We start from the raw sequence: 13,462 nt of genomic DNA on the forward strand, positions 1-13,462 counted from the left end.
TCAAAATAATTAGGTGTTACAAATATTTGTTTTAAATACACTAATATTAATAATGATAGTTACTATAACATTATTAACGATAATACTAATAATTATCTTAATGATAATATAGTAATAATAATAATAACAATAACAATAACCATTTTTAAATAATGATATATATAATAATAACGATAATAATAATAATAATAATAATACTAATAATAATAATAATAATAATAATAATAATAATAATAATAATAATAATAATTGGATAATAATAATAATACTAATTATAACTTTAACGATAATAACGATAGTAATAATAAAAAAAAATAACAATTTTTAATGATAAATCCCTTTATTGATAAAGATAATAATAATCATAATAATAAGATAAAACTAGAACGACGATAAAAACGACGATAATAATAATCATTTTTAATAAAAATATCGAAAATTAAATTGATTATAACTTCTAATCCGTTCATCGAAACCATTCGATATCTAAAGGAAAGGTTCTTAATTTTTCGCTAGCTTTCCAAGGACATGCATATCTTATACCTTATCTCAACCGCAAGTGTAACTAATTCAACATTCAACCTAATCTGTCTAAGGGCAATATTAAAAGTACAAGCATGCATAATCCTAAATACTCGAGCACTAGTCAGGGATACACTATTAGTATGTAAAAGTTAAATTATGAGTACTCACGTATCAATATTGAGATTCAATATTGCAGGAAAGGTACGTAGACGCAACGGAAATGATAAACACTATATTGACCTCACGAGCATACCCATGAACCATACTCAATCACCTCCATAGCTATAACCCATAATTTCCTTAATCCTATCCCACTCGAAAAACAATTTCGAAATCACTCGGACAGCACTCCGTCGTAATATTTTATGTATACTAATAATATCTTGAAATAATACGGAGTAAATATATATATGTAAATTGATTGAGAGAGTTTAGAGAAAAATATTTTCAAGTTTCTATGAAATAATGAAACCTATTGAATTCTATTTATAATAGATTTTTGAATTATTAAAGTGAATTATTAAAGTATGAATTATTAAAGTGAATTATTAAAGTATGAATTATTAAAGTGACTTATTAAAGTATGAATTATTAAAGTGAATTATTAAAGTATGAATTATTAAAGTGAATTATTAAAGTTAAAGTAAAGTAAAAATAAAGTAAAGGTAAAGTTTAAGTATAGTAAAAGTATAAAACTATGTACGTATAATACGCGTATAAATATATATAATATTAATTTAAATCGTTATATATATAAAATAAAATATAAATATCGTTATCTTTATCATACTAGTTAAGTAATGAATTGTCAAAAGTGGTTCTAGATATTTATAAAAGTTATATACGTTTTAATAATAAAGTTCTTTTTAAACTGAAAACGTTTTTGTACGTTTAAAACTAAATAGATCAATCGAGTCTTTATGAGATTCAATCTTCCACTATCCTTTGTCTAGTTCTCAATGATTGACAATTTGTTCTTATTTATAAATCACTTTACCATTTTCCGAATATTGTTAAAATGGAAAGATTTCTCAAATCAACGTGGGCCTTTCAACAGAGACTTGTAATCATAATTCAATATATCTGATAATTCAATCATTTGATCATATCTTCTAATTCCATTGATAAACATTTTGAAACAGATACAATCATATAAAGTATTTAATCTAATATTTTGTTTACGTTTCAAGTTATAATATATATACACATATACATATATAATCACATTCGTTTAATGGTTCGTGAATCGTTGGAACTTGGTCGAGGTTGAATGAATGTATGAACATAGTTTAAAATTCTTGAAATTTAACTTAACAAATATTGCTTATCGTGTCAGAAACATATAAAGATTAAAGTTTAAATTTGGTTGGAAATTTCTGGGTTGTCACAGAATACATGAAATGCTCTTATAAATATTTGACGAGATAGACACAAGCAAAACATTCCTCGAATGAATTATTATGCAGACAGAAGTTCTGTGAATTATTATTGAATTATGTGGACTTGATAATTGCCACTAATTGTTGTGAATATTTTTCCCCTGATTATTATTGCTTGGTAACCTAAGAATTAGAATCGGGTATGGCCCTAATTCACGCGAATCCTAAAGGTAGCTACCGGGTTTAACAACCCCACCCAGAATGTTCACTAGACGGAAGGGCTAGTGGACGTGGTGTTTAGTACTTCGAAGTTTATATGATTATTATACAGACGAGATGTTCTGTTTTGGGGATATTATTATGCGCATTATATGTTAAGGTCGGTTACCAAGCCAAGCTATGAAAGCAATGAAAAGTGAATGTTATGTATCGAGAGAATGATTTTATACACAGGTTATGTGTATGTTATTTTTGTGCACAAGATATGTGTACGGTTACTAAGATTTATGAAAGATGATTTCGTACACGAGAAAGGTGTACTGTATTTAAAATATATCGCATGTACATTACAGGTGGGTATAGGATTCGGGCCCATTTGTACCATGCAGGATTTAAATCTTGTGGTCTATCAAAATGATGAATTTTATTGTTTTATGATAAACCTATGAACTCACCAACCTTTTGGTTGACACTTGAAAGCATGTTTATTCTCAGGTATGAAAGAAATCTTCCGCTGTGCATTTGCTCATTTTAAAGACATTATTTGGAGTCGATCATGCAATGGGACCAGATGGTGACTTCGTTCTTATGGATTAGGACGGGTCTTTACAATGATGCCTTTCGGATTGAAGAATGCAGAGGCAACTTACCAGCGCGTAATTGATAAAGCATTTAAAGATCAAATAGGTAAAAATGTAGAAGCCTATGTTGATGACATTGTTATCAAGAGCCATACAGAAGACAGTATGCTCAGAGATACTCTTGAAACGTTTGAATCATTACGAAAGGTCAATATGAAATTGAATCCTAAGAAGTGCAATTTTGGTGTAGAAGAAGGCAAATTCTTAGGTTATATTGTTACATAGAGGGGAATCAAGGCTAATCCAAAAAAGATTCAAGCAATTGAAAATATGGTATCTCCTAAAATAAAGAAAGAAGTTCAAAGTCTGAATGGAAGATTGGCAGCTTTAACAAGGTTTCTATCAAGAGCAGCAGATCGATCACTACCATTTATGAAGGTTTTAAAAAGCTGTTTGAACAAAAAAGATTTTAAATGGACAGAAGAAGCAGAAAAAGCTTTTCAGGATATTAAGCAACTCTTGAAAGAATTACCTACTTTAACTGCACCAATAGAAGGAGAAACGTTAATTTTGTATTTGACTGCTTCCGCAGAGGCCATCAGTTCGGTCTTGATCGCAGAACGGAAGGGAATACAAATGCCTATATACTTTGTCAGTAAAGTATTGCAACAAAGTGAAGTTAATTATCCACCAATGGAAAAATTGGTGTATGCTTTAACACACACATCTAGGCGACTCAGACGATATTTTCAAGCACATTAGATCCTGGTAATGACAGACCAGCCGATAAAACATATTTTGAGAAATCCAGAGTCATCAGGACGACTAGCAAAATGGGCAATTGAATTGGGAGAATATGAAATAAACTTTTCGCCTCGACATGCAGTTAAAGGTCAAATTTTGGCAGATTTTTTATTAGAAACAACAGAAAAGGTCGATCATCCGCAAAACGTTAAAGCTAGCAATCATGTTTGGGAGTTGCACACTGATGGTGCATCAAGTGAGGAAGGTGTTGGTGCAGGGTTAGTATTTACTAGTCCAGAAGGTGAAGAGCATACGTATGCATTGAGGTTTTGTTTCTATGCATCTAACAATGAAGCAGAATATGAAGCATTGCTTTCCGGCCTCCGCATAGCGTCAGAAATGGGAATAAAACATTTGCGTGCATATGTTGATTCTCAAATTGTAGCACAGCAGGTTAATGGAGGGTTTGAAGCTAAAGATGTCTCTATGAAACAGTATTTGCAATTAGTTGAGAAAATATCAAAAAAATTTGAGACCTTAGAGGTTGTGCAGATACCAAGAAATAAAAACAAGAAGGCAGATGTTTTGAGCAAATTAGCAACATTAACATTTGATCATTTGCACAAGAAAGTTTTGGTGGAGGTCTTAAAAGATAAATCGGTTGATGAAAAGGTAGTGGTTGCAACAGTTGAAGAAAGGGAACCATGTTGGATAACCCCCTATGTGAAATATTTGCAGGACGGAACACTGCCAACAGATGCCATGGAAGCAAGACGGATAAGAGATAGTGCCCCACTTTACGTTCTGAAAAACGGAATACTTTATAGAAAATCCTTCAGTGGACCAAATTTAAGGCGTTTAACACCACAACAAGCAATTGATGTAGTCAAGGAAATGCATGAGGGATTATGTGCACAACATTCCGGTTATAGAACTATAGTTGGACGGATTATGCGACAAGGGTATTATTGGCAGTCAATTTACAAAGATACAGCAGACGTAATTAAGACATGTGATGCCTGCCAGCGGCATGGAACCGTACAGCGCTTACCCAAGTATGATTTAATTTCAGTATCATCGGCATGGCCATTTTGTAAATGGGCAATTGACATAGTAGGCCCATTTTCAAGAAGTGTGGGAAATGAAAAATTCTTGGTTGTTGCAATTGATTTCTTCAGTAAGTGGGTTGAAGCGAAGGTATTGGCAAAAATAACTGGGGAGAATATAAAGAAATTCGTGTGGAACGATATTGTGTGCAAATATGGATTACCAAATGAAATTGTCAGTGACAACGAAAAACAGTTTGCAGATAACCCCTTCAGAAGTTGGTGTGAAGAGCTAAACATCAAACAAACATTTACCTCAGTTGCTCACCCAGGCCAATGGGCAAGTTGAGGTAACAAACAAAGAAATTGTAGCAGGCATAAAGGCTAGGTTGGGTTTGAGTCAGACTAAGTGGGTAGATGAAGTGCCATATGTATTGTGAGCTCACCGCACAACGCCAAAACGGAGCACGGGTGAAACACCATTCAGTTTGGTATATGGCACCGAGGCAGTGATACCAGCTGAAATCTGTGTTCCAACACAAAGTATTTTGGCATTTGATACAGAAAATAATTCATCCATCTTTCGTGAAAACTTGAATTTATTGGAAGAAAGCCGAATCATGGCCGCCATCCGTCAAGCAGATGCAAAACAGAAAATGGCAAAATATTATAACAAACGAGTTAGATATGTGCAATTCAAGGAGGGGGATTTAATGTTAAGAGATAATGAGGCAAGTAGGCAGGAAAAACAAGGGAAGTTGAGACCACGCTGGGAAGGCCCATATAAAGTTGTAAAAGCACATCCTAATGGGTCATATACCCTCTCAGCGCCCTCCGGCGAAGAAATTTCACGAACATGTAATGCAATGAGTTTAAAGAAATTTTATGCGTAGTATTGCATGTTCGAATAGCTTGATCAACTATTTAGAGCATGAGATGCAATCATAAATGTAAAAATTTCTTTAAAGAAATAAGAATTCAGAAAAATTTCTTATGGCATATTATTTATAATTTTTATCCGGCCAAGGATTTTAATCAGATGTCACAAAGCTGTGTGTCATCCCTGCCCGCAAAAGAGAAGTTTTTTCCTCGGTGGCAGAAGTTCAATCATAAACAAAAGATTGAAATGGCAGCGGATAACGTAGAACTCCGCTGAACATCCAGGCAATAGAATGTATCTACGACCGTCATGATGTAAAAATTATACAAACAGTATATGACTAGTCATAATTTTGATTGTTCAAATCAAGGTTGTAAAAGACGCGAGACGGGGTCGAGACGGTCGGGTCCTAAAAGGGTCGAGACGGTCGACACGGGGTCGAGACGGAGGTCTAGACGGATGTTGACTAACGTTGACTTTTAAATAAAAATGTTATATATTATATATATATTGTACATTACATTATTCCAAACATAAGCATTTCACACATGTTTAAATAATTCAACATTTCAAACATAAAAAAAGAAACCCTAAGTAATAGCACAACGTTTAATTTTTTTTTTTTTTTTTTTTTAAAAAAAACTTGAAAAAAAATCAGAAAAACCCGTTTTTTCCCGTCTCGGACCGTGTTTGACCGTCTTTTGACCGTTTTTTGACCGATTTCCGTTTTTTCAAACGTTTTATGTATAAACGGCACGGGGCACTCCAAAATCCGTCTACACCCCCGTTTTTTCCGTTTTTTACAACACTGGTTCAAATCAAACATATAAAGCTTTGACAAAATCATCAGCAAAGTAAAAAACATTTATATACATTACATAATTAACAGATAACACAAGCAATACAGATTACAACTTCAAATTTAGAACATCGTCTACCGATGTAGCAGCATTATTACACAAATTCTCTAATTCAGGAAAAGACATATGTTCTATTTCATCACCAAGCACTTTAAGTCTATCTTCTGCATCTGGTTTCAACTGAGATATAAGAGACTCCAGCAACGACTTTGAAAACCCGGGTATATCATTTTTCAACCTCTCAAGAAACCGTATCCGATCAGCGCCCAGCGCAACAGTTATAAATTCGTTGAACGGCTTAGTTAACTTCTCAGAAGTGAAAGCACTCTTCACAATTTTCGAAACACCTTCAATCAGACGCCTGGTTTCATTCTGGCTTGATTCCAATTGTTCTCTTAATGATGATTCAGATTGAGTTAATGTCCCAATCTTGTGAAGATACCATTTTTCTTTGGTGGCCAATTCAACATAACGAGCCTCAGCAGCATTCTTTGCAGTAATAGCAGCATCTAACTCAAGCTCTGCAGCTTTCAGAGCCTTTGTGTTTTTCTCAATTTTTTCAGACTTGTCACGATGAACTTGGTCAAAACGCTCTAAACGCCTTAGATTATTGAATTCAGATGCAATATTCCAAATAATGCCTCGTGCTTGATATTTTCGAGACCACCATCAGATAAACGCTCAAAGAATTTAATAAGTGAAGGCGACAGTATCGCTTCAAGATACTTCATAAAATCCTCATAATTACCAGGAGGACCAGCTAAGAGAGTTGTTAAGCCAGTAGTATCTAAATTGGGAATGCTAATTTGTGAACTGCTTTCCCCTATTCTGCTACGCTGAGCGGGAGGCGGAAGAGCAAGTTTCTTCGGTGCTTCTTCTTTCGCTGCCAGGGCTGAATTAAAATAACGGTTGTTATTCAAGAAGTTTTTCCAATCCAGAAAAGAAGATTCACAATTCAATATTGCATATTTATCAGGATCAACATTATAATAGCCACCATTACTAGGCATATGGAAAAAGCAATAAAGATTTTCTTCTGCTATTGATTCAAAAGAGAGGTTACCAGCAGCACGACGTTTCCTAGAATTTGCTCGATTTAAAGGAACATCATTATCATCCTCAAGCTCATTTTCACATAAACTATTCACGAACGTCTCATCAACCAATTTTTCAGATCTAAATTGCAGTTCATTAAATCTGGTGTAACGCAGAGCGGCGAGCGGAGTAATCACTAAAAATCATAAGTATACAGTAATTATTATACAGATAATAACAATAGATAACCAAATTCTAATCAGATTATACCTTTGTTTTTCACCATAACAATGGCACAGCCACTTGTTTCTGCATCCCATTCAGCATTAAGAGAGCATAGAGAGAGCATATGTTCTGGATAATGACGATTTGAAATCCTCTCTTTTTTAATTACATTTAATACATTTCGTTCCTCAGATGTTAACCTTGAATGAATAACTTTGGGAGGATCAAGCGATGTACGCCAATAACTAGCTTGCAGGCAATCATTGGGGATAACTTCGTTATTAATAAAGAAGAATGTACTCTGCCAATTTTCATTTGTGTCACCAGAATTAAGCAAAAACCCATTCAGAGTAAGACAAAACCATCCTTTATCATAACATTTTATGGTTGCAAGATTAGAAAAAAGACGAACAGAGGGGGTAATATCTCGAGCCATACAATACATCTCGAACAGCATGATTTTACGAATGGACATAGGCTCAAATTGTCCAACGCTAACACCATAAAAACAGCAAACGTCTAGGTAAAATTTTGTAAAAGGAATACGAAGGTGAGAAAAGTATAAAGCACGGCCGTAAATAGCAACCTTTCCAGGAGGGTGGTGACGGGCACGATCATGTGGGCCTGGAACAACAGCATCGGCACCAAAAAATTTGGGAAAAGCAACTCTGACACGATCGAGGTAGATTGAGGAAATTCTGCTTGGAATATCTTCAACATTAAAAATAGCCATTGATGTTAAGAAAGGAATTTTGTGACAGAAGTTTAAGGTAGATGAAGGAAATAAATTCGAATTGAAGTAAATATGACACGGTAAAAATTGGGTATTAAATAGCAAGCAGAAGATGAACAGCTGATGGTTAATCGCATGGTTGATATGCTACCACGTGTCAGGTGTATAAAAATGCGGGAGAAGTAAATTTAATTGAAAATGAAATTCAAATTTCAAAAAGGTACTTTCTGCAGGTCATGATCAAAAAGTAACTGACATAGCAGAAAAAGTTCGGCTACAGCAGATTCTTGTTCCCGAGGAAAAGGCATTACTTATTTTTTAGTTTAATGACTTTATTTTTTACAAAAATAAAGACATTAACTAGGGGACTTAATGGTGTATCCTAGAGGATACACGCATAAAGGCACCATTTTTGTACAGAAAAATGGATCACACAACATAAAACATAATGAAATTTGGCAGTTTTCAGTGATTGCTGCTCAGCGTTTAGCAGGCCGCCCAGCGTCAAGCGTAAGCCCTGCAGGCAGCTTCTATGCATAAGCCCTTTAACTCGGCGCATGAACGGCACGCAGCCACGTCAGCACACGCCACCGACATTTCGGATGCTTCACGTAACAGAACCATTCAGTGATTGACACGTGTATCCCGTAAATTTCAGACATTCTGCGCCTATAAATAAACCCCCTGGGTCACCACATTTCACATCATCATTCTGATCTGAACTTCATTCAGAGAGAAGTACACTCTCTCTCACACAGTTCTTTCTCACTCTAAAATAACATTAGCCGCTTAGCAGCAGTGCGCTAAACGGATCATCATAGATTGATCCACAGATTGATTGAGGCCACCCCACAGATCTTACATCTGTGTTCCGGGTCTGCAGAGATTATTTCTCGAGGGCAAACAACAATCAACAGTATACGCCACACGCTGAGCAGCTATTGTCTTGTACTGGTACCTTACAGCCGCTATACTGAAAATCGTAACAACACAAATACAAACCCCTACTATTCAAGAAATAGAAGTGCATTGCAACTAAATACACAAAGGATGGCAACCTGCAAAAGAAAATTCAATCTTTGGGCGTATTGGCAAAGAAACAAAATCAAAAGCGATAAATAACTTAAAACAGGAAGAAGATAGTATGCGGCAGTAACCTGATTCAACAACCCACAAACATTGGTTACAAAATTCAAATATGTAACATATAATAATATATTAAACATAACAAATTTAACAGTCGCCACCAAAAACAAATAAACAACATTGATATTAGCATTTACGCAATTATTAACTGATTTCAAAGAGGGAAAAACCTGCAACTTCGTTGGGAAAAGAAATGTAAAGCAAAGAAGAATATAATATTTTTTAAGAAATTTGTTTATGTATATAGTACATGTGAGGACGGAGTCGGTGGCGACCCTTTGCTAATGTATTTCACTGATACAACTCGTGGATTTTACCATTTCTTGAAACTCCCATAGCACCTTCTGTTGAAACTCCCATAGTAGCCTACAACTGAAACACACTGCAAAAGCTACAAAGATTCAAGTAGCAATCAGAAAGCAAACTTAGGCTAACATTATCGTATTATAGGATTAATGTGCCAATAGTTATTTATTGTCTAAGCGTATTGGTTTACGTTAACAAATCAAGGGAAAATTCGACTATGGTGATAAGATAACAAATTGAGGCAGAGTATACGATTATTACCTTTTGTACATGTTGAAAGAGATTAAATATTTCAGTTGGTCTAACCACAAAATCACCACTCCCGTTGCTATCTTAGAAGGTCTAAATATTTCAGTTGGTAGTTGGGACCAAAACTGTACAACCAACCTTCTCTTGACGATAGTACAATGGTCTTCTTCAACCAAGTGCTTTTGTCACCAGATGCGACTTTTTTTCCTTTTTTTTTTTCTTTTGTCAGCCGGCTTCTGTGACTATTAAAAGCTACCTGTTGAAACCCCCTCTTAACAATATAAGGAGGCACAAATTAAAGTATCTTTATATAAAGATATTTCATCTTCTCTCAAGACAGTATATATGGGTAAAAATATAAGTTTATTTATTTAAAGAGATTTCATACTCTTGTAAGTATGCTACTCTTATAGGAGATGATAATCCGATATACTTGAGGGGGTTTTCGTTCTTCGTTAGGCGTGTACCAAGATGCTTCCAACATCTGCAAGTATAAAACCTTTTAAAGGTCAATAATAGGAGATTAGACCATGTTATAAATACTATTTGATCAAATGAACTTGGTGGATGAACCTTGAAAAACTACATGGCATGCACCTCAAAAAGCAGTAGTCATACGTTACAATTATTTAAATGTCACAAAATCTTGCATACAAATCGTAACGAATTTAAAACCCAAATAAAAATTACAAAATGCATAACCTTGAAAGGGGAATATGAACCTGAGTGGCTGAGGCCCACAGTTACTTGTTCAATTGGCTCAAAATATGTTCTACTCTAGAAAGATCCGAAAACAAACTCAAAAAATAATGTTTTCAAAAAAACATACAGGATTGTTTACTTATATAAAATGTTACTTTTGCAACCAAATCAACAGTCCACAACACATACATAAGAAAATAAAGTTCAAAAAAATGAAAAAAATATCATAATAATAATGATAATTATAATGATAATGATAAATAAATAAAAACATACAGAAACCTTTTATTACACAAAGTCGTACTCCTACAATCAAATCCATCCATATCATTTTAATATATCATTGAAAAAAAAATCAACTACTAATCACACTTTAGTAAAGTATATCAGTATATATACGCAAACATTCATGGATAAACTGCACAAATAAGGATACATGACTATATTTCGACAATTGTGGGAATACACAGTTAGACACATTTATATACACACATACAATCAGGCATAGGTGATATATAGGCACATTCAGTATAGTTTTAACTTATACATAGACAAAACATTTATACAATTATTTACACACGCATCAAATGTACATAGAGAGCCCTTCGTCCTTATTTCGCAGTTTAAAGAGCGACATCACATTTATAATCGTTGGACAATGGAAAATAGATCACACATAAACTATTTATTATAAGAAAATAATCTAAACAGTTTCGCAGGTCAGCAACCTGACCCAATTGCCTCTAATCTGCACCAAATTTAGTCATTATGACCCATTACCCAACCCGTCCAACACGCGTGTACTACCAGACAACTATATTATAAACACATGTAGTTAATTAGGAAATACCTTCTCTTTTTTCTTGGCTTCCTTTTGAGCTTGCACCTCATTCTGCATTTGGGCCTCTTCATCAAGTCGTTCCTTATTTATTTCGTACACTTTTTCCTTTTCGTTTGTGTTATGTAGCTCATTTGACCCGTTTGAACCGTTTGACCCATTTGTTAGCAAATGTAGACTGTTAGTTCAAAGTCTACAATAAAACCACAGTGGGTCAGTGTGTTTCAAATAAAAAAGTCACTACTCCTCAACATCGAACTGTGATATCTAAATTTTATTACTATAAAGCAACTGGAAGTCATGTTTAAGGACTACAGCATGCGGCAATAATAAACAAAGAATAGTAATCTATTTACATCATATTATTTGACAATACCTTATAAGCACAAATAAACAAACAACCACTTAAAACGACGAAGCATCAACACCATAGTCGATAAAAACACACGATTGTGTAAAACGAAGTATATATATATATCAATAGAAAGTGTGCTTTTACTATTCACAACCTTTTTTATTCGAAAAGGGTATTTTATTATTAGTAATTAGAAACATAATGAAAACAAAAACTCACAGACTAAGGGAAAGAAACCTGAAACATACAATCAAAAATTATCTCTCGTGCAAGAATTTGTGAAAAGAAAACCTGAAACATACAATTAAACACTCAATAATACATTAATTAGTATAAATTCAGTGAGGAAATATAGAATTAGCTATAAACCCTAAAAATTATTATTTGCAGCCCTCGCAGCTCAATTTTTCTGCCCAATAAAAAAAAACGTTAGGTTAAACATGAAACACAAAATCGTCACTTAACACAATCAATTAGCAAACAATTTTTAAACCCTAACACGAAAAAAATGGAGGGAACGATTTACGACGATGGTTGTCACCGTGATGATTGGCTGGAGATGGTGACAGCGGAGAAAACCCTAACGTTTGGTGACGACGGAGACACACTGGTGGCGACAGAGACATTGTTTGGTGGCGGTGGCGACGACGGTTGGTGGCGATGGAGACGAAGGTGCTGGTGGTGTCGATGGTGCGCTAAAAATCGCCAGAACTTTCTGGTAGCACCTGGTGGAAGCAAATGGTGGGAAAACTGGAAAAGGGAGCCGGTTTAAAATAGGTGTGCGAGCATAAAGATAAGAAATAGGGTGGTGTAGAATGACTAAAATATTCTTTTTGAATTAAAAAAAGGTTGTGAATAGTAAAAACACATTGTCCATTGAATATATTTATATTTATAATTATAATTATAATTTATAATTATAATATAATTATAATGTAAAGTCAGCTCCAGCTATAAACCTATAAATATGGAAACAAGTCGAAATGAGTCGGGTTAATTTGCAACACTAGTGTATTCAAATCCTTATCACCAAACTATTTTATTTTAAAGAACAAAATTACTGCTTATTAATCGAAATCAATACGTTACTTAAATTAATCTTTAATTTATCTATATAATAATAATAAGATAACGGATGTCAGATCCAGTGATCGAGTACCCCTGAATCCCACCTCATGGTACATTGTCTTACTGAGTTATTTAGGTCTTTCATTTGGGTTTCTAAGCCCAATAATTAAGCCCAAAAATAATTTTACTTTGTTCTGGTATCTTACGGGAAAATTGATGAAAATACACTTTTTTTAAGGCTTCAAATAAAATACATTTTTTTTAAAAAATTGCTTTTTTGCACCATTCGGTAGACGGAATTTCTGTCTACCACCTTTATCCGTCGTCTACTACCATTTTTACAAAGTAGTAGACAGTAACAACAATGTAGTAGACAGTGAGAACAAAGTAGTAGACAGCCAATTACATGGTAGCTGACCGTCTACTGCCTTGTTGTTACTGTCTACTACCTTGTTGTAGGTGTCGACTGATATGTATTATTGGTGTCGACACCTACAACAAGGTAGTAGACAATAACAACAAGGCAGTAGACGATCAGCTACCTTGTAATTGGCTGTCTACTGCTTTGTTC

General features: G+C 34.3%; 2 protein-coding genes across 4 annotated transcripts; one reads left to right on the top strand and one right to left on the bottom strand.

The window, feature by feature from the left end:
* The first annotated feature begins 3,475 nt into the window (after positions 1–3,475).
* LOC139900833 (uncharacterized) lies at positions 3,476–5,387 on the top strand. The gene is made up of 3 exons (XM_071883586.1): positions 3,476–3,749; positions 3,894–4,838; positions 5,059–5,387. Exons 1-3 carry the CDS (start codon positions 3,476–3,478, stop codon positions 5,385–5,387), a joined length of 1,548 nt encoding a protein of 515 aa, XP_071739687.1.
* A 4,140-nt stretch (positions 5,388–9,527) lies between these two features.
* On the bottom strand, positions 9,528–12,520 carry LOC139897223 (uncharacterized). Of its 3 annotated transcripts, XR_011776477.1 has the most exons (6): positions 12,350–12,520; positions 12,072–12,114; positions 11,481–11,661; positions 10,317–10,412; positions 9,941–10,199; positions 9,528–9,755 (listed from the first exon to the last, which is right to left on the bottom strand). XR_011776477.1 is itself a non-coding variant. In XM_071879890.1 (4 exons), the coding sequence occupies exons 2-4, from the start codon at positions 11,526–11,528 to the stop codon at positions 10,008–10,010; spliced, it is 336 nt and encodes a 111-aa protein (XP_071735991.1). In that variant the 5' UTR covers positions 11,529–11,661; positions 12,072–12,520; the 3' UTR covers positions 9,890–10,007. The 3 variants fall into 3 exon arrangements, 1 of the variants encoding a protein (XP_071735991.1); XR_011776478.1 differs by lacking the exon at positions 11,481–11,661 and having other exon boundaries at positions 12,072–12,520; XM_071879890.1 differs by lacking the exon at positions 9,528–9,755 and having other exon boundaries at positions 9,890–10,199; positions 12,072–12,520.
* Between the last annotated feature and the right edge of the window lie 942 nt (positions 12,521–13,462).

This window comes from Rutidosis leptorrhynchoides, chromosome 3 (assembly GCF_046630445.1).
Source record: "Rutidosis leptorrhynchoides isolate AG116_Rl617_1_P2 chromosome 3, CSIRO_AGI_Rlap_v1, whole genome shotgun sequence".
NCBI lineage: Eukaryota > Viridiplantae > Streptophyta > Magnoliopsida > Asterales > Asteraceae > Rutidosis > Rutidosis leptorrhynchoides.